This window comes from Bombina bombina, chromosome 4, assembly GCF_027579735.1.
Source record: "Bombina bombina isolate aBomBom1 chromosome 4, aBomBom1.pri, whole genome shotgun sequence".
NCBI lineage: Eukaryota > Metazoa > Chordata > Amphibia > Anura > Bombinatoridae > Bombina > Bombina bombina.
Window position 1 is genome coordinate 805447514 of NC_069502.1, and position 25180 is coordinate 805472693.

Genomic DNA, 25180 nt, shown 5'->3' on the forward strand with positions numbered 1-25180 from the left:
GGAAAGCAAAATTTATGTTACCTGATAAATTTCTTTCTCTTGCGATGTATCGAGTCCATGGATTCATCCAATACTTGTGGGATATTCTCCTTCCCAACAGGAAGTGGCAAAGAGAGCACCCACAGCAGAGCTGTCTATATAGCTCCTCCCCTAACTCCACCCCCCAGTCATTCGACCGAAGGTTAGCAAGAAAAAGGAGAAACTATAGGGTGCAGAGGTGACTGAAGTTTTTTAATAAAATATACTACCTGTCTTAAAAAGACAGGGCGGGCTGTGGACTCGATACATCGCAAGATAAAGAAATTTATCAGGTAAGCATAAATTTTGTTTTCTCTTGCAAGATGTATCGAGTCCACGGATTCATCCAATACTTGTGGGATACCAATACCAAAGCTTTAGGACACGGATGAAGGGAGGGACAAGACAGGGACCTAAACGGAAGGCACCACTGCTTGTAGAACCTTTCTCCCAAGAATAGCCTCCGAAGAAGCAAAAGTATCGAATTTGTAAAATTTGGAAAAAGTATGAAGCGAAGACCAAGTCGCCGCCTTACAAATCTGTTCAACAGAAGCCTCATTTTTAAAAGCCCATGTGGAAGCCACTGCTCTAGTAGAGTGAGCAGTAATCATTTCAGGAGCCTGCTGGCCAGCAGTCTCATAAGCCAAATGGATGATGCTTTTCAGCCAAAAAGAAAGAGAGGTTGCCATAGCCTTTTGACCTCTCCGCTTTCCAGAATAGACAACAAACAATGAAGATGTTTGACGGAAATCTTTAGTTGCTTGTAAGTAGAACTTTAAAGCACGAACCACATCTAGGTTGTGCAACAGACGTTCCTTTTTGGAAGAAGGATTAGGACACAGAGAAGGAACAACAATTTCCTGATTAATATTCCTATTAGAAACAACCTTAGGAAGGAATCCAGGTTTGGTACGGAAAACCACCTTATCCGCATGGAAAACAAGATAAGGTGAGTAACACTGTAAAGCAGATAATTCAGAAACTCTTCAAGCCGAAGAGATAGCTACTAAAAACAGAACTTTCCAAGATAGAAGTTTAATATCTATGGAATGCATAGGTTCAAACGGAACCCCTTGAAGAAATTTAAGAACTAAATTCAAACTCCATGGCGGAGCAACAGGTTTAAACACAGGCTTGATTCTAACTAAAGCCTGACTAAACGCCTGAACGTCTGGAACATCTGCCAGACGATTGTGTAAAAGAATAGACAAAGCAGATATCTGTCCTTTTTAAGGAACTAGCGGATAATCCCTTCTCCAATCCTTCTTGGAGAAAAGACAATATCCTAGGAATCCTAATCTTACTCCATGAGTAACCCTTGGATTCACACCAATAAAGATATTTTCGCCATATCTTATGATAGATTTTCCTGGTGACAGGCTTTCTAGCCTGAATCAGGGTATCAATGACCAACTCAGAGAAACCACGCTTTGATAAAATCAGGCGTTCAACCTCCAAGCAGTCAGACTCAGAGAAATTAGATTTGGATGCTTGAATGGACCCTGAATTAGAAGGTCCTGTCTCATTGGCAGAGTCCACGGTGGAACGGATGACATGTCCACCAGATCTGCATACCAAGTCCTGCGTGGCCACGCAGGTGCTATCAAAATCACTGAAGCTCTCTCCTGCTTGATTCTGGCATCCAGACGAGGAAGGAGAGGAAATGGTGGAAACACATAGGCCAGGTTGAAGGACCAGGGCACTGCTAGAGCATCTATCAGTACTGCCTGGGGATCCCTTGACCTGGATCCGTAACAAGGAAGCTTGGCGTTCTGATAGGACGCCATCAGATTTAATTCTGGTGTGCCCCATAGCTGAGTCAGTTGGGCAAATACTTCCGGATGGAGCTCCCCCGGATGAAAAGTCTGACGACTTAGGAAATCCGCCTCCCAGTTCTCTACCCCTGGGATATGGATTGCTGAAAGATGGCAAGAGTGAGTCTCTGCCCATCGGATTATTTTGGTCACCTCAATCATCGCTAGAGAACTCCGTGTTTCTCCTTGATGATTGATATAAGCTACAGTCGTGATGTTGTCCGACTGAAATCTGATGAATTTGGCCGCAGCCAGTTGAGGCCACGCCTGAAGCGCATTGAATATCGCTCTCAGTTCTAGAATGTTTATCGGGAGGAGAGCCTCATCCAGAGTCCATAAACCCTGTGCTTTTAGGGAGTTCCAGACTGCACCCCAGCCCAGTAGGCTGGCATCTGTCGTTACTATGACCCACTCTGGCCTGCGGAAACACATTCCCTGGGACAGGTGAACCTGTGACAACCACCAGAGAAGAGAATCTCTGGTCTCCTGATCCAGATGTATCTGAGGAGATAAATCTGCATAATCCCTATTCCACTGTTCGAGCATGCATAGTTGCAGTGGTCTGAGGTGTAGGCGAGCAAATGGAACTATGTCCATTGCCGCTACCATTAGTCCGATTACCTCTATACACTGAGCCACTGACGGCCAGAGAATGGAATGAAGAGCTCGGCAAGTGGTTACAAGTTTTGATTTCCTGACCTCCGTCAGAAATATTTTCATTTCTACCGAGTCTATCAGAGTCCCTAGGAAGGAAACTCTTGTGAGAGGGAAGAGAGAACTCTTTTTTATGTTCACCTTCCACCCATGAGATCTCAGAAAAGCCAACATGATGTCCGTGTGAGACTTGGCTAGGTGGAAAGTCGACGCTTGAATTAAGATGTCGTCTAGATAAGGCGCCACTGCTATGCCCCGCGGTCGTAGAACCGCCAGAAGGGACCCTAGCACCTTTGTGAAAATTCTGGGAGCCGTGGCTAACCCGAAGGGAAGGGCCACAAACTGGTAATGCCTGTCCAGAAAGGCGAACCTGAGAAATTGGTGATGATCTCTGTGAATAGGGATGTGCAGATATGCATCCTTTAAGTCCACTGTGGTCAAATATTGACCTTCCTGGATCAGTGGCAGAATAGTCCGAATAGTCTCCATCTTGAAAGATGGGACTCTGAGGAGTTTCCCTAGCACCTTTGTTCAAAGTAAAAACAACACTTAGAAAAAACGGTACTGTGCCTTTAAGAGAAAAAAAGGTGCACAAATTCTGCAAAACAGTGTAAAAAAGCAGTAAACTTTTCGAAATTTTACAGTGGATTCATAAAGCTTTAGTAAGATTGCCCCACCAGTCAAATAAACGATTAACCCCTTAATGCAAAAACCGGATTGACAAAACGTCAAAAACCGGAAAAAAACGCTCAGCACCTTGCCACAGCTCTGCTGTGGTGCCTACCTGCCCTTAGGGATAGATTTTGTGGGGAAAATGCTTCCTTTAGGCCCTCAATTACAGCAGGACCCTCCGGTGAAGCAGCCTGATGTCTTGTCTTGTAAAAATAACTGCGCATCTGAGGCGCGAAAATAGGCCCCTCCCACCTCACTCGATGTCTGTGGGGCCTAAAAGAAACACACCAAAGTGTTTCCAAACTAGTCATGTGGGTTAATAACCCTTAAGTAAGCCCAAATGAACCTCCAAAGTCCCTCAAAACGTTAATCCTTAATAAAAAACGTTAGCCTTTCTTATAAGTGTCAACCAGTATTAACTTAGCCCTTTATACAAGCTGGTAATTCCATACTAAGTCTCTGAATACAGCTTACCCTTCCCTCATGGGGATATTGTCAGCCTTTTCTAGAATTATCACAGTCTGTCTAGAAAAAAAAAAGACTGAACATACCTCAGTGCAGCTTAGCATGCAAACCGTTCCCCCAACTGAAGTTTTCCTGTACTCCTCAGCCTCTGTGGGAACAGCAGTGGATCTTAGTTACAAAGTGCTAAGATCATCATCCCCCATGCAGAAATCTTCATCCCTTTTCTGCTAGAGAGTAAATAGTACACACCGGTACCATTTAAAATAACAAACTTTTGCTTGAGAAAATAAAAACTAACATTTTTGTCACCACAATCACTTTACCCTTCCTGATGCTTAGAGCGGGCAAAGAGAATGACTGGGGGATGGAGTTAGGGGAGGAGCTATATAGACAGCTCTGCTGTGGGTGCTCTCTTTGCCACTTCCTGTTGGGAAGGAGAATATCCCACAAGTATTGGATGAATCCGTGGACTCGATACATCTTGCAAGAGAAAGAGTAGATATCTGCTCCGTCAGGTAATTGGCAGATAAATCCTTATCTAAACCGTCCTGCAAAAACTGAAGAATCCATGGGATTCTAAAAGAATGTCAGGAAAAACATAATTTATGCTTACCTGAGTCCACGGATTCATCCTTACTTGTGGGATATTCTCCTCCCCTACAGGAAGTGGCAAAGAGAGCCCCCACAGCAGAGCTGCCTATATAGCTCCCCCCTTAACTCCACCCCCCAGTCATTCGACCGAAGGCTAGGAAGAAAAAGGAGAAACCATAGGGTGCAGTGGTGACTGAAAGTTTAAAAATAAAAATGTATATGCCTGTCTTAAAAAACAGGGCGGCCGTGGACTCGATACATCAAAGAAAAATAAATTTATCAGGTAAGCATAAATTATGTTTTCTCTTGTAAGATGTATCGAGTCCACGGATTCATCCTTACTTGTGGGATTCCAATACCAAAGCTTTAGGACACGGATGAAGAGAGGGACAAGACAGGGACCTTAAACGGAAGGCACCACTGCTTGTAGATCCTTTCTCCCAAAAATAGCCTCCGAAGAAGCAAAAGTATCGAATTTGTAAAATTTGGAAAAAGTATGAAGCGAAGACCAAGTCGCCGCCTTACAAATCTGTTCAACAGAAGCCTCATTTTTAAAAGCCCATGTGGAAGCCACAGCTCTAGTAGAATGAGCAGTAATCCTTTCAGGAGGCTGCCGTCCAGCAGTCTCATAGGCTAAACGGATTATGCTTTTCAGCCAAAAGGAAAGAGACGTAGCCGTAGCCCTTTGACCTCTCCGCTTTCCAGAATAAACAACAAACAAAGAAGATGTTTGACGGAAATCTTTAGTTGCTTATAAATAGAATTTTAAAGCACGAACTACATCAAGATTGTGTAACAGACGTTCCTTCTTAGATGAAGGATTAGGACACAAAGAAGGAACCACAATCTCTTGATTGATATTCTTATTAGAAACAACCTTAGGAAGAAACCCAGGCTTGGTACGTAAAACACCTTATCTGCATGGAAAACAAGATAAGGGGAATCACATTGTAAAGCAGATAGCTCAGAAACTCTTCGAGCCGAAGAGATAGCTACTAAAAACAAAACTTTCCAAGATAAAAGCTTAATATCTATGGAATGCATAGGTTCAAACGGAACCCCTTGAAGAACATTAAGAACTAGGTTTAGGCTCCATGGCGGAGCAACAGGTTTAACTACAGGCTTGATTCTGACCAAAGCCTGACTAAATGCTTGAACATCTGGGACAACTGCCAGACATTTGTGAAGTAGAATAGACAAAGCAGATATCTGACCTTTAAGAGAACTAGCAGATAATCCCTTCTCCAAACCTTCTTGGAGAAAAGACAGTATTCTAGGAATCCTAATCTTACTCCAAGAATAACCCTTGGATTCACACCAATAAAGATATTTGCGCCAAATCTTATGATAAATCTTCCTGGTGACAGGCTTCTAGCCTGAACCAGGGTATCAATGACCGATTCAGAGAAACCACGCTTTGATAAAATCATGCGTTCAATCTCCAAGCAGTCAGACGCAGAGAAATTAGATTTGGATATGTGAACTGGCCTTGAATTAGAAGGTCCCGCCTCATTGGCAGAATCCACGGTGGAACCAAGGACATGTCCACTAGGTCTGCATACCAAGTCCTGCGTGGCCACGCAGGAGCTATCAGAATTACCGAAGCTCTCTCCTGCTTGATTCTGGCAACCAGACGTGGAAGGAGAGGAAACGGTGGAAATACATAAGCCAGATTGAAGGACCAAGGCACTGCTAGAGCATCTATCAGTACTGCCTTGGGATCCCGGGACATGGACCCGTAACAAGGAAGTTTGGCATTCTGACGAGACGCCATCAGATCCAATTCTGGAGTGCCCCATAGCTGAATCAGCTGGGCGAATACCTCCGGATGGAGTTCCCACTCCCCCGGATGAAGAGACTGACGACTTAGAAAATCCGCCTCCCAGTTCTCTACTCCTGGGATGTGGATTGCTGAGAGATGGCAAGAGTGATCCTCTGCCCACCAAATTATTTTGGTTACCTCCATCATCGCTAGAGAACTCCTTGTTCCTCCTTGATGATTGATATAAGCTACAGTCGTGATGTTGTCCGACTGAAACCTGATGAATTTGGCCGCAGCAAGCTGAGGCCACGCCTGAAGCGCATTGAAAATTGCTCCCAGTTCTAAAATGTTTATCGGGAGGAGAGCTTCCTCCCGAGACCATAAGCCCTGTGCTTTCAGGGAGTTCCAGACTGCACCCCAGCCTAACAGGCTGGCATCTGTCGTTACAATGAGCCACTCTGGCCTGCGGAAGCACATTCCCTGAGACAGGTGGTGCTGAGACAACCACCAGAGAAGAGAATCTCTGGTCTCCTGGTCCAGATGCAGTTGAGGAGATAAATCTGCATAATCCCCATTCCACTGTTTGAGCATGCATAGTTGCAGTGGTCTGAGGTGTAGACGGGCAAAAGGAACTATGTCCATTGCCGCTACCATGAGTCCGATTACCTCCATACACTGAGCCACTGATGGCCGAGGAATGGAATGAAGAGCTCTGCAAGTGGATAAGAGTTTTAACTTTCTGACCTCCGTCAGAAATATTTTCATTTCTACCGAGTCTATCAGAGTCCCTAGGAAGGAAACTCTTGTAAGAGGGAAGAGAGAACTCTTTTTTATGTTCACCTCCCACCCGTGAGATGTCAGAAAAGCCAACACGATGTCTGTGTGAGACTTGGCTAGCTGGAAAGTCGACGCCTGAATTAAGATGTTGTCTAGATAAGGCGCCACTGCTATGCCCCATGGTCGTAGAACCGCCAGAAGGGACCCTAGCACTTTTGTGAAAATTCTGGGAGCCATGGCCAACCCGAAGGGAAGGGCCACAAACTGGTAATGCCTGCCCAGAAAGGCGAATCTGAGGAATTGATGATGATCTCTGTGAATAGGGATGTGTAGATACGCATCCTTTAAGTCCACGGTACTCATATATTGACCCTCCTGGATCAGAGGTAGAATAGTCCGTATAGTCTCCATCTTGAATGATGGAACTTTGAGGCACTTGTTTAGAATTTTGAGATCCAAGATTGGTCTGAAACTTCCCTCTTTCTTGGGAACCACAAACAGGTTTGAATAAAACCCTAGCCCCTGTTCCTCCTTTGGAACTGGGCGAATCACAACCATGGTAAGTAGGTCTTCTACACAGCTTAAGAACGCCTCTCTCTTTGTCTGGTTTACAGACAATCGAGAAATATGAAATCTCCCCCTTGGAAGGGAGCCCTTGAATTCCAGAAGATATCCCTGGGACACAATTTCTAAAGCCCAGGGATCCTGAACATCTCTCGCCCAAGCCTGAGCGAAGAGAGAAAGTCTGCCCCCTACTAGATCCGGTCCCAGATCAGGGGCTACCCCTTCATGCTGTCTTAGAGGCAGCTGCAGGCTTCTTGGCCTGTTTACCCTTGTTCCAAGCCTGGTTAGGTCTCCAGACTGACTTGGATTGGGCACAATTCCCCTCTTGCTTTGTAGCAGAGGAAGCTGAAGCGAGACCACTCTTAAAGTTCCGAAAGGAACGAAAATTATTTAGTTTGGCCCTCATCTTATTTGATTTATCCTGAGGGAGGGCATGACCATTCCCTCCAGTGATGTCTGAAATAATCTCCTTCAGTTCAGGCCCGAATAGGGTCTTACCTTTGAAAGGAATGTTCAAAAGTTTAGATTTAGATGACACATCAGCAGACCAGGACTTAAGCCATAACGCCCCGCATGCTAAAATGGCAAAACCTGAATTCTTTGCCGCTAATTTAGCCAGCTGAAAAGCGGCATCTGTAATAAAAGAATTAGCCAATTTAAGTGCCTTAATTCTGTCCATAATTTCCTCTAATGGAGTCTCCATTTGGAGAGCCTCTTCTAGAGCCTCAAACCAGAAAGCAGCTGCAGTCGTTACAGGAACAATGCACGCAATAGGTTGGAGAGAAAAACCTTGATGAACAAAAATTTTCTTCAGGAGACCCTCTAATTTTTTATCCATAGGATCTTTGAAAGCACAACTGTCCTCGATAGGTATAGTTGTACGCTTAGACAGAGTAGAAATAGCTCCCTCCACCTTAGAAACTGTCTGCCATGAGTCCCTTATGGTATCAGATATGGGAAACATTTTCTTAAAAACAGGAGGGGGAGTGAACGGAATACCTGGTCTATCCCACTCCTTAGCAATAATATTCACAATCCTCTTAGGGACTGGAAAAACATCAGTGTAAACAGGAACCTCTAAGTATCTATCCATTTTACACAATTTCTCTGGGACCACTATAGGGTCACAATCATCTAGAGTTGCTAATACCTCCCTAAGCAATAAGCGGAGGTGTTCAAGCTTAAATTTAAAGGCCGTCATATCAGAATCTGTCTGAGGAAGCGTCTTTCCTGAATCAGAAATTTCTCCCTCAGATAACAAATCCCTCGCCCCTTCAGAGCATTGTGAGGGTATATCAGAAACGGCTACTAAAGCGTGAGACGGCTCAGCATTTTTCCTTAACCCAGAGCTGTCCCGCTTTCCTTGTAAACCAGGCAGTTTGGACAAAACCTCAGTGAGGGTTGTATTCATAACTGTGGCCATGTCTTGTAAAGTAAATGAATGTGACGCACTAGAGGTACTTGGCGTCACTTGTGCGGGCGTTACTGGTTGTGACACTTGGGGAGAGCTAGATGGCGAACCCTCATTTACTTCTGACTGAGAATCATCTATTGCTCTATTTTTAAGTGCTAATATATTTTCTTTATAATTTATAGACAAATCAGTACATTTGGTACACATTCTAAGAGGGGGTTCCACAATGGCATCCAAAAATATTGAACAAGGATTTTCCTTGGTATCAGACATGTTAAACAGGCTAGTAATGTAACAAGCAAGCTTGGAAAACACTGTAATCAAAGTAAATAACACTTAGAAATAAAACGGTACTGTGCCTTTAAGAGGAAAAAAAGCTGCACAAGTTCTGCAAAACAGTGTAAAAAAGCAGTAAACTTAATTACATTTTTACAGTATTATCTTACAGCCTTAGTAACTTTGCACAACTATGCAAATAAACAATTAACACCTTAATGGCAAAACCGGATTGAAAAAACTTCAAAACCGGTAAAAAAGACCTTCAGCACCTTGCCACAGCTCTGCTGTGGCGCCTACCTGCCCTTCAGAACGATTTGTGGGGGGGGAAACCTCCTTTACAGCCCTCAAACACAGCAGGAGCAGTTGGATGACTCTTAAGGAAAAGAAACTGCACAACTGAGGCGCAAAAATAGGCCCCTCCCACCTCACTCAATGTTTTGAGGCCTATTAGAAAAAACACCTGAGTGTCTCTAATCAATCATGTGGGTTAAAAATCCCTAACAAAAGCCACAAAGACCCCTTCAGTCCCTACAAAATGCATCATTTACTTGAACAAACAAAAAACGTTTGTTTTTTTTAACAGTGTCACCAGTAACAAATGAGCCCTTCAAGCAAGCTGAAATTCTTATCCAAGTGTCTGAATACAACTTACCCTTTCCCCATGGGGATATTGCCAGCCCTTTCTAGAATAAACACAGTCTGTCTAGAAAAACATAGACTGAACATACCTCATATGCAGCTTTAGCATGCAAACCGTTCCCCCAACTGAAGTTTTCCTGTACTCTTCAGCCCTTGTGAGAACAGCAGTGGATCTTAGTTACAAAGTGCTAAGATCATAATCCTCCTTGCAGAAATCTTCATCTCTTTTTCTGCCAAAGAGTAAATAGTACACACCGGCACCATTTAAAATAACAAACTTTTGCTTGAGAAATAAAAAACTAAATTTTTTGTCACCACACTCACTCTGCACTTCCTAGTTACTTAGAGTAGGCAAAGAGAATGACTGGGGGTGGAGTTAAGGGGGGAGCTATATAGGCAGCTCTGCTGTGGGTGCTCTCTTTGCCACTTCCTGTAGGGGAGGAGAATATCCCCCAAGTAAGGATGAATCCGTGGACTCGATACATCTTACAAGAGAAATTAAGATCTATACATCATTGTATATTTTCCAAACTTGTGATACATTTTCCTAGAAACAAGTTTGCTGCTAAACCTCTATATTGGACTATCAACCTTCAGAATACAAGCCAGCACAGTTTACCACTAAGCCATTTTGTCACACTTAGAACCAGATACGAAAGCCAAATATTGTAAGGCCATGCTGGGGCAATCAGTATTAAAAATTACTTTTCTAGTTGTATCTTGAAAATCACTCTGGAAAAAAGAACCAGAGAAGAAAACAGATAAGCAGGTTGAAATGTCCAAGGTACTACTAGTGCATCCACCACCTTTGCTTAAGGATCCCTAGACTTTGCAAAGTACCTGGAAAGTTTGATATTCAAACGAAAGGTCCTTAGAATTATTTCTGGCCCCAAAATCAACAATCAGATAAACACCTCCAAATGAAGAGAGCATTGCCCTAGATGTAGAGACTAATGGCTGAGAAAGTCTCCCTCCCATTGTTCACAAGAATTGACTTCTGCCCAAGAGAGAATAGGAGACACCTCCATCAAAGTTAGAGAACTGTGAGTTCCTCCTTGATGGTTGACAGAGTTTACTGTTGTGACATTGTCTGTCTGTAAATGTAGATGAGACTACCTATTAACATAGACCATACTTGAAGGGTCCTGAGAATTGCACTGAGTTCTATAATATTGATTGGCAACCTCGGCTCTGAGGATCCCAAACCCTGTGCTGAAGAGACAAAATAAAAGTGACAAAAGTGCCTAAAACTGTTTGTAGTATTAAATGGTGTATGTGACTATGTCCCCAGGCTATTTGAATCATGTGTACATGCTAATAGCCAGTGGGCTTTGAATGTTAATGGTACTTACCTATCAGCACTTTCATCTACAGTGCTCATCTTAGCTGCAGAAGTCTGCTTCCATTAAACAGGCTCATCTGAGGCAGAGCAAGCAATGTGCCAAGGATCTGTAAGGAGCAACATACTGTAGACTTGGGGAATGGCAGACATTCATCTGTGCCCTGCGTCCCTTAGACATGTCACACATGTACACTTAACTGGGGCCTGCATCCCTTGGACACATCACAATTGTACACTCACTTGTACTCTGCCCCCCTTGGATATGTCACACACGTACACTCACCTGTGCCCTGTTTAACTTAGACACAATACAAACGTGCACACACCTGTGCCCTGCATCCCTCAGACACGTTACACACGTACACTCACCTGGCCCCTGCATCCCTTAAACACATCAGAAGCATACACTAACCTATGTTCTAGATCCCTCAAACACGTTACACATGTGCACTCATCTGTGCCGAGTGCCCTGCATCCTTCCAACATGTCACATGCAAACACTCATATGTGCCTGCATCCTTCAGACACATCATATACATACACTCTCATGTACCCTGTGCCCCTCAGACACATCACACACGTACACTCACCTGTGCCCTGCATCACTCAGACATGTCACACATGTGCACTCACCTGTACTGATATTGTTACTGATTTCCTGCTTCACAGCTTCCAGTTGGCTCTTTAAACCCAGATAATTTGTTTGTTCAGTATTAAGTGTGATTTCAGGCTTAACATTACCTGTACAAATCATATAAATATGGTCACATTAGCACTGCACAAGGAAACTGTAATATCTAAATGTCACACATGTACACTCACCTGTACTGTGCGCCCCACAGACAAATCATACATGTACACTCACCTGTGCTCTGCGTCCTTCAGACACATCACCCACATACACTCACTTGTGCCATGTGTCCCTTAGACACATCAGGCACACACCAGTGCCTTGCGTCCCTCAAGACACATCACACATGTGCATTTATGGCCTGTGTCCCTTAGAGATGTCACATACAAACACTCACTGTTGCCTTGTGTACCTTCAACATATCACACACACTCACCTGTGACCTGAGTCAGTCAGACACATCACACACATACATTCACCAGTGCCCTGTATCCTTCAGATAGGTGACACACAAACACTATCCTGTGCCCTGATTCACTCAGACATGTCACAAACATAAATTTGCCTGTGCCCCTTAGACACGTCATACATGTACACTCACTCTACATCCCTCAGACACATTTTACACACATACACTCAGCTGCGCTCTGCTTCCCTCAAACACTCACCAGTCACCATTTGTCACTCAGACACGTCACACATGTACATTCACACCTGTGTCCTGCATATCTGAGACACAAGTGGAGTGCAACCGTTAGCGTTACTTGTGCGACCTTGCGCTAAGTATAGAGCACAATCTGGTATTACAAGTGTATGGTAAAAAAGGTTTACCAGAGAATCTTAACAAGGCTAACATTTTTATTTAGCATGCCCTTTGTTTTGAAGGGATAGTGCAGGGTGCCCTACTATTGCTCATATTACAACTGATAAGTTAAAGTGATGGTAAACTTTCCCCTTTTTAAAAACAGATCTGGTATGTTAGTGATTTTAGATGGAGTTTAATTCATCAGTTGTAATGAAGATGCGCTATAACTTACTTTTTAATATGAAATGTAAATATAACACGTTCCGCCTGCCGACAAGTCAATTTTTCTGTGGGCTAAAAGTTTGAATTATTCTCCAATCAGCGCTCTCCCCATATGGCACTTTTGCTGTAGCTAGAGTGCTGATTAGAGAACAAAGAAGTAGACGGCGGAGTGCAGGGTATTTGAAATTCATATCTACATTAAAGGGACAGTAACACCAATTTTCATACAACTGCATGTAATAGACACTACTATAAAGAATAATATGGACAGATACTGATATAAAAATTCAGTATAAAACCGTTTAAAAACTTACTTAGAAGCTCCCAGTTTAGCACTGTTAAAAAGGTTAGGTGGAACCCCCAGGGAAAATGGCTAAATACCAGACACTCCCTCCTCTGCATATGAAAAGACCCTTTACACAAACAGGAGCAAGCTGGAGGAGGAGTACATCAGTATTCTCCTAAAACTTTGGGGCTTGGTTAGGAGTCTGAAAATCAGAACAATGTTATTTAAAAAAAATGCAAAACTATACTTTAAACCCCCCCCCAAAAAAAAACCCTGTGTGGGCTTTATAAATGGATCATCTACAAAACATTTATGCAAAGAAAAATCTAGTGTATAATGTCCCTTTAAAAAGTAAGTTATAGCGCAACTTCATTACAACAATCCGATTTTGAAAAGGAGAAGGGTTTACCATGACTTTACAAAATATTGTGAAAAAAATCTGCGCTTTTAGAGGCCTGAAGTAAAGTGTTAAAGGGCATTAAACCAAAAAAAAATATTTAATGATTCTGATAGTTTCCAATTTACTTCTATTATAAAAGTGGCTTCAATCTTTTGGTATTCTTTGCTGAAGGGGCAGCAATGCACTAATGGGAACTAGCTGAACACACCTGGTGAGCCAATGACAAAAGGCATTAGCCACCATTTACAGTAGCTGTTAGCTCCCAGTAGTGCATTGCTGCTCCTGAACCTATGTAGGTATGCTTTTCAACAAAGGATACCAATAAAGCTAAGCAAATTAGATACCAGAAAATAATTGGAAAGTTGTTTAAAATTGCATGTTCTATCTAAATCACAAAAGTTTATTTTTGCCTTTATTATCTCTTAAAGGGACACTGAACCTAAATTTGTTCATTTGTAATTCAGAAAGAGCATGAAATTTGAAGCAACTTTCTAATTTACTCCTATTATCAATTTTTCTTCGTTCTCTTGCTATAATGTGTGTATGTGTAAGTATGTGCACATGTGTGTATGTGTTTGTATGTGTAAGTATGTGCACACTTGTGTATGTGTTTGTATGTGTGTGTGTGTAAGTATGTGCACACTTGTGCATGTGTTTGTATGTGTGTGTGTATGTGCACACGTGTGTATGTGTTTGTATGTGTAAGTATGTGCACACGTGTGTATGTGTTCGAGCCATAGCCAATATGAGTTTTCCCACCTGCCACCACAGAAGTCTAATTTTGTGATGAACATGCAGAAGTGCACTCTAGACTTTAGCTTAAGTGCTGAAATATTACTTTTAACTTGTAATATGAACACAAAAATAAAAGTGCTATTGATTGTGCTCAAGTGATGATCTACTTGTAATGTAGCCCTAAATAAATCCTAGATATAATGATGTATTCAAAGCATTCAGCCAAGTCTAACATCCTTTTTACTGCAATTATTTTTCAATAGCCAAATGCCACCCGCCATTTGCCTTATTTGTAGAAGCCAATCTAAGCTTTAGTCTGCAGACAACAAGGCTAGTCACGGTCATAAAGTTACTGTAAAATGCATTGCTTCTTTCATAAAACAATGATGATCCACGGTCCTAAATAACATATAGGATATATTTCTCACCCCTAGGTGGAGGTCAAAACCCCATACCAGAGCTTTAAATACCTCCTATCTCTCTCTAGTTTTTTTCTTGGCCTAGTAGGTGAAGGTTGAGAACAGAGGTTGTTCCTGCTACTTGCTTATGGATTTAATTTGTGAGCTCAGACCAATGTGAGATGCAGAGTCCCCAGGATTTATCATTTACAAGGAAGATAGACTTCACAGTAGCTAAATGATACAGGGACATAGGAATACCCTGTTATGTGCACAAGTGTTTTCCTATGGGACTTCAGCTATAACTACCCTCAGGCTTCCCAGGGACTCGTCCTTAGCTTCTCCCTGAGGGACATAGGTATTTCCTAATGCAATCCTCTGTGGTACCCAATACCTGCTCTGCATGGGCTCTCTATTGAATACAGCTACAGCTGTCTTTCTTGTAAGGATTTAACCTGCTTGGTAAGCCAGTGGAGCAGTGTTTCTGAAGGTAAGTGCCTTACCTTAGCACACAGACAGCCCAGAGGCTATTTGTAGGTACTTTAACACCGGTACAGCATAGCCAGGGGACTTACCCGGTTTCTCCTCACTGACATTTCTGCATACTTTATTCTGTTTTAAAACATTACAAATAATAATAAATGGCTTTAATAACACTCTGCAGCTCTGTGCAAACATATTTTGCACTTTTAGCGTCTGGCTCTTTAAGAAAACTGCTGGCTGCTCCGTGCACTAAATAGTTTAGTAGTGCTCATTTCAGTCTTGCAGGGGATGCGTTTTTTTTAATGGATTTAAATTATTATTGTGCCCAATACAAAAATTGTTTGTTTTTTTGCCATTCTTTGTATCATTAAAGTATTGGCCTCAAACTGATCGGTAGCCCCCTCAAGACGTCCCGTGTTTTTTCAAACACTCTAAGGCCTGCTTCAGTATAGCTAAGCAGTGCTGAGGCCTGAGGCTGTATATCTTCCAGTTTGATGCATCAAATCTTGGATTTAGTTGCAAGAAGGGGTGAGTACTCATGCAAAGAGCTGATTTGTTTAGCTTTTTCAGTCTGCACTTTGGGGCTTTTAGTGTGCAAATACTAAGCTATAAAGAGTGTAAGTTTGTTTTTTTGTGGGTTTAATGTAGAGAGCTCTCTACTTGTTTTTCATTATCTGTGTATATCTGTTTTACACTGTCCTATGGAACATAATCTGTCCCCACTGATGTTTGTATTACTATTAGAGAGGAATCTGCTATTGTTAATCCTCTCTCCGTTTTATTATCTGTACATCTATTCCAGTACCAGGTTATTCAACTTAGTTAAAGCTGCATACCGCAAATTGTGCATGCAATTTTGCCTCAAATCTTATATTTCCTATAAGTAATTTTGTCCTGTGTATGACAGGAAGCTTCTACTGCCCCGCCCCCCCCCCCCGAATTTAAAACCAGTCTGTATAAAGTTGTGACAAGATTGTTTGACTGCTATCCATAAATTAAATAAGCATAAGTGCAAATGTAGTACTCCCTGTATGTGACCAACAACACCACATTCACATTATAGTAACTACACAGCTCTGTGCCTATAAACCTCATTAAACCCCTGATTTAGTTCTCCCTGTATGTGACCAACAACACCACATACACATTATAGTAACTACACAGCTCTGTGCCTATAAACCTCATTAAACCCCTGATTTCGTGCTCCGTGTACGTGACCAACAACACCACATACACATTATAGTAACTACACAGCTCTGTACCTCTAAACCAGGGGTGTCAAACTGGCGACCCGCGGGCCTCATGCGGCTCTCAACCTAATTTTGAGCGGCCCACACCACCTCCATGAAAAATAATAATTATAATATGCTTATTACTTAAAGAGCAAGTGCGTTTACTGTTAGGGATGCTCATACTTTAAAACCCCTCAGTCTTTAACGAGTAACATTGTTATTAAAAACAAAAAGCAAACACAAAAACAGATAAGTGCATAATGATTTATTTGACACATGCACCACTTCTTTATATGCGTTCATTACTATGGCAGCACTGATTCCACGCATCATTTTTGGTTATTACCTTCTATAATTTTCTCTTTAACTAAAATCACATACTTTATATTTGATAAATATATATTTTATATGTATGTATGTTATATTATTTACAACATGTATATGTCTATCACTAAATAAACAGAGTGTCGCTATGCCGACAGCATTGTGATCCACTATTTATAAAGCAGAAGAAATGTTATACTATGCGCATGTGTAGGCTAAACTGTGAGTGCGCATGGAACAGGACTGATATAGAAAAAAATAGCACATACTCTGTGCGAGAACAACCAGATGGAGCGTGTGTGTCACCTTCTTAAAAGCTTTAGAGCACGTTTCATCAAGCCAGAGTAAGTTAATTAGGAGTTACAGAACACAATTATTCAGTTATAGCAAATGCCACTGCTTTGTTTAGCAATGGCAAGATATGTTGGAAGTGTGTGGCCCACGTGAATTGTACTTTTATGGAAAATGGCCTGAGACTCAAATGAGTTTGACATCCATGCGCTAAACCATATTAAACCCCTGCTTCAGTGCTCCCTGTATGTGACCAACAACATCACATACACATTATATTAACTACACAGCTCTGTGCCTATAAACCTTATTAAACCCTGATTTAGTGCTCCCTGTATGTGACCAACAACAACAACACATACACATTATAGTAACTACACAGCTCTGTAACTATAAAACTTATTATCCCCTGATTTAGTGCTCCCTGTATGTGACCAACAACACCACATACACATTATAGTAACTACACAGCTCTGCGCCTATAAACCTTATTAAACCCCTGATTTAGTGCTCCCTGTATGTGAACAACATCACCACATACACATTATAGTAACTACACAGCTCTGTGTCTATAAACCTTATTAAACCCTGATTTAGTGCTCCCTGTATGTGAACAACATCACCACATACACGTTATAGTAACTACACAGCTCTGTGTCTATAAACCTTATTAAACCCTGATTTAGTGTTCCCTGTATGTGAACAACAACACCACATACACATTATAGTAACTACACAGCTCTGTGTCTATAAACCTTATTAACCCCCTGATTTAGTTTTCCCTGTATGTGACCAACAACACCACATACACATTATAGTAACTACACAGCTCTTTAACTATAAAACTTATTATCCCCTGATTTAGTGCTCCCTGTATGTGACCAACAACACCACATACACATTATAGTAACTACACAGCTCTGTGCCTATAAACTTATAAAAACCCATGATTTAAACTGCAAATATTCAGTTAATTAAAGGGATATTGAAGTTAATAGTATTCTGATGGTGTACATTTCCAGTACACAAGTGCAAGACATTATGAAATGGAAAGTGAGAAAAACAACCTGCATTAGCCATTTTTAAAGATGAGAATGTCACCATATGCAAAAGATGATTGGTAGTTATACCATGTATACTGTGCATGGAGCTTACATACCATTAAGTGACTATTTAAGCACAGAGATTGAAGCTGAGTGTGAGGACTTGATGCTGATCTAATCATTAATGAGACTAAAGCGTTTTTTTAAACACTGCTTAACATAAACTTATAAACAACTTCAGCGACCATTAGGTCCTTTAAGTGATCAGATCACTGAGATTTATTGTTCATTATCCCATTCTGATGACAAAACCAGGTGACATGCATGTGACGTCCTGCTTACCTCCGTGTGCATCAGGAAGCTCTAAAGTTTGGTTCTCGGTCTTGTCAGACATTTTCTTGTTCAGCAACTGATTTTGTCAGATATTCTTATAATGTTTCTCCTTTACTGGCAAACACAGTGATGTGTATTGTACCTGATCTTCATAGTAACAGGAGCCTAAACACAGAGCGAGAGAGCAGTTTTATGTACAGTTCCTTGTCATGGGGGAAATGCTGCGAATTATGAGTGACCTATGCCCTTAACTGAGTATCGCAAACGGATTAAAGAGAAACAAAAATGGTTAATCCAACAGGGGGCAGTTCTAGCCATTTGCACATTTTTATAATTAAAAGGGATAGAAAAGTAAAAATTAAACTTGCATGATTAAAGTGAATGTCAATTTTTAGGATATGAAAGTATCATTCAATAGCTTATCACTATATCAATTAAACCGCCACTTTCATTTTTTAATAAAATGTATAATACATTTTATATTATAATATGAAATTTAGTCTCTTATATTTACCAGCTCCTCCCACCCGCAACTTCCTTGTCTTATTCAATCCTACGTATACAGCGGTCCCACCCGCTGTTTACGTAGTGGCAATTTGCGCTCCAAGCGATGCTAAACACCTTGCATGCCTCATTAAGGAAGAATCTAGCTCTCCAAAACTTCCAGAAAAAATTACGAAGTCCGATAACTGTAATTGCGCATGCGCGAAATGTGCATGAGCTTCAGAGATCGGTGTCAGAACTGTCTAACGCAAGCGCAATACAGACGCGTGACGACAGCAAAAGGGGTTTGGTCCCCCATGGAAAATACATTTATTGGTTCTGATGATCGAGCCTACCCTGTCAATCAATGATGAAAAATGCCGGGCGGACGATTATAATTACGACTGCGAGGATATTAAATTAAAATACTCGGTAATTACAATCTTTAAAAAAAAAAATATGAATTAAAGTGCTGTTATTTTAACTTTAAAGTTAATGCGAACTTTAGAGACCATGCTGACTTTACATTCACTTTAAGGAAGAGCATGTAATTGTAACCCTTTATCGACCAGCGCAGTACCCTTTACTACGCTGGTCGTTAAGCCCTTAAAGGGACATTATACACTAGATTTTTCTTTGCATAAATGTTTTGTAGATGATCCATTTATATAGCCCAGTTTTTTTTTTTTTAAATGGATAGTTTTTTGCATATTTTTAAATAACATTGCTTTGATTTTCAGACTCCTAACCAAGCCCCAAAGTTTTAGGAGAATACAGACGTATACCTACTCCAGCTTGCTTCTGTTTGTGCAAAGGGTCTTTTCATATGCAAAGGAAGGGGGGAGTGTCTGATATTTCCCACTTGCAGTAGGTGTTCCAGTAACCTTTTAAACAGAGCTAAACTGGACGCTTCTAAGTAAGTTTTTAAACAGTTTTATACTGGATTTTTATATCAGTATCTGTGCATATTATTCTTTATAGTAGTGTCTATTGCATGCAGTTATATGAAATTTGGTGTATTCTGTCCCTTTAAAGACCAGTGTCGTACCCTGTACAACGCTGCTGTCCTGGATCTCTCTCTGCCGCAATCCCGCTAAAACTAGTGAGATCGCGCTATTTCTGCACACCCCACAAGTGGGCCAGAGGTACTGATGCTACCTAATTAACCCCTTCACTGCTGGGCATAATACAAGTGTGGTGCGCAGCTGCATTTAGTGGCCTTCTAATTTCCAAAAAGCAATGCCAAAGTCATATATGTCTGCTATTTCTGAACAAAGGGGATCCCAGAGAAGCATTTATAATCATCTGTGTCACGATTGCACAAGCTGTTTGTAAATAATTTCAGTGAGAAACCTAGTTTGTGAAAAAGTTATATATATTATTTAAAAAAAGAAGAAAAATTAGGGCATATAATAATCCCCTAAAAAGAAGGGAAAAGCAGCACATGAAATAGGTTTTATGTCAGTTTTAATTAACTTACAAATAAATCAAAATGGTATTTGCCCATTTATGCCTAGCAGCACTGCATAAAGTAAAAGCATATTAAACAAACATATATATATATATATATATATATATATATATATATATATATATATACACACATATATATATACACACACAGGGGAAACCTAAAACAGTAAGACACTGTATATATGACTGTTAAATGGCCTGTATCTGCATTGATACTAAAGAACCATATAAACCGTATATTTGATTAAATAGTCACCAACCAGCTTAAATCATGCATATATATGCACACATATACATAGCGTGTGAAATATATAAATAAATAAATGAGCAGAAAGAAAATTGGACCGCAGTATCAACTGCATTCTAGGTCCCACGGTGTGTTTTCTTACAGACAGTCTCGTTCCCAAGATTGACCGCAGATCAGACTGCACACTAGGTCATAAGTAAAGTACAATAGTTGATAATCTTGCACTTATCATTGGGATGTCAGCGTTCACATAGCCATCAATCCTCTAACACTCTCACTGGGCGAAACCTCACCAGTATGACAAGTCGAGTGGAGGAGTGGCCCAACTACCACATCTTCTCTGATTGGTTACAGACATCAAAGTCCGTTCCTTGTTGGCCAAGCAAAGTTCACGCTGAGGTAGCAAATTATCCACGCTAAACACAGTGTAGCGGATCTTACCACAGATGTACCGTATAATGACTTTATACATCCAACACTCATATATAGTGTGTAGCGAGTCTTACAACAGATGTACCATTCTTTTGGAATAGCTTGTACTGCTAACTCTGTTGCGGATCACCACTGCATCAAACAAATAGAGAATCTTGCATTTTCAATAGTGTAGCTCCACACAGCAATGTCTTGCTATAAGTGCAGGGAAAGTTTTAAGCTAGTCAGCCGTGTAACTGATGATTACCACATGGAAGGACCTTGGAGATGGTCGACTTACTTCAAGGTTAAAGACACATAGGTGCCAAATACACAAGTGCCAACGCACGTTTCACCCCCACACAGGGGCTCTCTCTATTTTTATATATGTACATTTGTGAAAACGTTAACAATTTTTTTTATTTGATCACAAATGATGGCATAAAATATACCAAAATAGGCTTAGATCAATACTTTTTGTTGTCTACTAAAAAAAAATATATAGTTAAATATAAAAAGGAGGCTCTATTTCTATTTAAATGTAGTGATGGCAAAAATGCTAAAAATGCTCTGGTCTTTTGGGGACGTTTTTGTCTGAAATGCCCGGTCCTTAAAGGGACACTAACCCCACATTTTTTCTTCATGATTTAGATAGAGCATGCAATTTTAAGCAACTTTCTAATTTACTCCTATTATCAATTTTTCTTTGTTCTCTTGCTATCTTTATTTAAAAAGCAAGAATGTGACGCATAGGAGCCGGCCCATTTGTGGTTGAGAACCTGGGTTATGCTTGCTTATTGGTGGGTAAATGTAATCCTCCAATAAGAATGTGCTATCCATGGTGCTGAACCTAAAATGGGCTGGCTGCTAAGATTTACATTCCTGCTTTTAAAACAAAGATAGCAAGAGAACGAAGAAAAATTGATAATAGGAGTAAATTAGAAAGTTGCTTAAAACTTCATGATCTATCTGAATCATGGAAGAAGAAAAAAATTGGTTTAGTGTCCCTTTAACCCCTTAAGGACAAGGCTATTTTTCAATTTCTTTCCCTTAAGGACCAGGGCTATTTTTACATTTCTGCGGTGTTTGTGTTTAGCTGTAATTTTCCTCTTACTCATTTACAGTACCCATACATATTATATATTGTTTTTCTCGCCATTAAATGGACTTTCTAGAGATACCATTATTTTCATCATATCTTATAATTTACTATAAAAAAATTATAAAATATGAGGAAAAAAAATGGAAAAAAACACACTTTTTCTAACTTTGACCCCCCAAAATCTGTTACAAATCTACAATCACCCAAAAAAACACCCATGCTAAATAGTTTCTAAATTTTGTCCTGAGTTTAGAAATACCCAATGTTCACATGTTCTTTGCAAGTTATAGGGCAATAAATACAAGTAGGACTTTGCTATTTCCAAACCACTTTTTTTCAAAATTAGCGCTAGTTACATTGGGACACTGATATCTTTCAGGAATCCCTGAATATCCCTTGACATGTATATATTTTTTTTAGCAGATATCCCAAAGTATTGATCTAGGCCCATTTTGGTATATTTCATGCCACCCTTTCACCGCCAAATGAGATCAAATAAAAAAAATTGTTCACTTTTTCACAATTTTTTTCACAAACTTTAGGTTTCTCACTGAAATTATTTGCCAACAACTTGTGTAATTATGGCATAAATGGTTGTAAACACTTCTCTGGGATCCCCTTTGTTCAGAAATAGCAGACATATATGGCTTTGGCGTTGCTTTTTGGTAATTAGAAGGCCGCTAAATACCGCTGTGCACCACACTTGTATTATGTCCAGCAGTGAAGGGGTTAATTAGGGAGCATGTAGGGAGCTTCTAGGGTTAATTTTAGCTTTAGTGTAGTGTAGTAGACAACCCCAAGTATTGATCTAGGCCCATCTTGGTATATTTCATGCCACCATTTCACCGCCAAATGCGATCAAATGGAAAAAAAACGTTACATTTTTCACAATTTTAGGTTTCTCACTGAAATTATTTACAAACAGCTTGTGCAATTATGGCACAAATGGCTGTAAAAGCTTCTCTGTGATCCCCTTTGTTCAGAAATAGCAGACATATATGGCTTTGGCGTTGCTTTTTGGTAATTAGAAGGCCGCTAAATGCAGCTGCGCACCACACGTGTATTATGCCCAGCAGTGAAGGGGTTAATTAGGGAGCTTGCAGGGTTAATTTTAGCTTTAATGTAGAGATCAGCCTCCCACCTGACATATCACACCCCCTGATCCCTCCCAAATAGCTCTCTTACCTCCCCCACCCCACAACTGTCCCCGCCATCTTAAGTACTGGCAGAAAGTCTGCCAGTACTAAAATAAAAGGTATTTCCAAAAAAATAAAAAACTTTTTTTAGCATATTTACATATGCTGATGTTTAGGATCCCCCCTTAGCCCCCAACCTCCCTGATCCCCCCTCAAACAGCTCTCTAACCCTCCCCCTCTAACGTATTGGTAGCCATCTTGGGTACTGGCAGCTGTCTGCCAGTACCCAGTTTACAATAAAATATATTTTTTATTATTTTTTTTATAATTTTCCTGTAGTGTAGCTTGCCCCCCACCTCCCTCCCTCCGAGATCCCTTAGATCATTTTTATTTATTTATTTTTTTCCCACTTTCTGTTAAAAAATTTTAGGCAGTGTAGCGGTTCCCACCTGCTCCCTACCTATGCGCACGCCCGTGCACGGCGTGCACTCCCGTGTGCGCGTCCCGGTGATCCCGCCCCCCTCCACATCACACGGCCCATCGATGGCCGCCCACACCGCCTCCCAGACCTGCTACCATCTACCAACGATACCGGCCATCGATGTCCGGTGCAGAGGGCCACAGAGTGCATCGGATGGCCAAGGAGAGTTATTGCAGGATGCCTCGATGTTGAGGCATCACTGCAATAACCGGAAAGCGGCTGGAAGCGATCAGGATCGCTTCCAGCCGCTTTAAACCCTAATGTCGTACGTCGCTGGTCTTTAAAGACCAGGTTGTGTGCGACGTACCCTGTACAACATGCGTCGTTAAGGGGTTAAGACACTTATAAATTCACTTCTATTTTCAAATGTGCTTCATTCTCTTGGTATCCCTTGTTGAAAAAGAATACGCACTTATCCTACACTAGTGGGAGCTAGCTGCTGATTGGTGCCTGCACACTTTTGTCTCTTGTGATTGGCTAACTAGATGTGTTCATCTAGTTGCTAGTAGTGTAATGCTGTTGCTTCAGCAAAGGTAAATAAGATAATGAAGCAAATCTGATAATAGAAATAAACTGGAAAGTTGTTTAAAATTGTTTTCTTATGTGAGTTATCCACACAAATTATTTGCTGCTTTTCAACAGACCAAGCACTTTAGAAAATAACTTCAGTTTGCATTAAAACCCAAATATGGTAAAAAGTAATGATCTCAAATGTAACATATAAGATGTTTGTACCATTTTTTATTACATACAGCAACACATTAAAGGGATAGAAAACCCCAAAATGTTCTTTCATGATTTGGATACAACATACAATTTTTAAACAACTTTCCAATTACTTCTATTATCAAATTTGCTTCATTCTCTTGTTATCCTTTTCTGAATAAATTGCAGTGCACTACTGGCAGCTAGCTGGACACATCCAGTAAGCCAATCACAAGAGACAAATGTGTGCAAACACCAATCAGCAGCCAGCTCCCACTAGTGTAGGATATGTGCGTATTCTTATTCAACAAGGGATTACAAGAGAACAAAGCACATTTGAAAAAAGTGAATTTAAAAGTGTCTTAAAGTTACATGCTCTAGCTGAATGATACAAGTTTAATTTTAAAACAGAAGAGAGGGAGACAGCGCACATCCGACTCAAGGTAGTAGTTTATTTGATGAAAGAAGACACACACTAGTAATAGAACTTATTAGATGGTAGATAAAAATAGGCCCCAAAATAGTGTGGTATTAAAATTCACAATAGGAATATGGCAGCATCAGTCCAATCGGAAGGAGCCATCTACGTTCAGAGGATTCAAAAGTTCCCGGCTATTGCTACGAATGCGGGATTTACAGGACTCTTGAGAAGGCCGGGCCGTCACCGGCGAAACGCGTTGAGCTTTTTGGTCATCCTGTGGATCCGTAGCACCAGCTGGAAGGACGCTCAGTGACGTGTCCTGTCAATCACGCATTCGTAGCAATAGCCGGGAACTTTTGAATCCTCTGAACGTAGACGGCTCCTTCCGATTGGACTGATGCTGCCATATTCCTATTGTGAATTTTAATACCACACTATTTTGGGGCCTATTTTTATCTATCATCTAGTAAGTGCTATTACTAGTGTGTGTCTTCTTTCATCAAATAAACTACTACCTTGAGTCGGATGTGCGCTGTCTCCCTCTCTT

The 25180-nt window shown here is 40.9% G+C and overlaps 1 protein-coding gene across 1 annotated transcript in view; it reads right to left on the minus strand.

Moving 5' to 3' along the window:
- Positions 1 to 25180, minus strand: part of LOC128655613 (gastrula zinc finger protein XlCGF71.1-like) — a 65437-nt gene that overhangs the window by 18619 nt on the left and 21638 nt on the right. The window contains exons 2-3 of the mRNA XM_053709204.1: positions 18184 to 18339; positions 11625 to 11732 (exon numbers count right to left, since the gene is read on the minus strand). Coding sequence (XP_053565179.1) covers positions 11625 to 11732; positions 18184 to 18235 — 160 coding nt within the window. The 5' untranslated portion in view covers positions 18236 to 18339. The remainder of the gene's footprint in view (positions 1 to 11624; positions 11733 to 18183; positions 18340 to 25180) is intronic.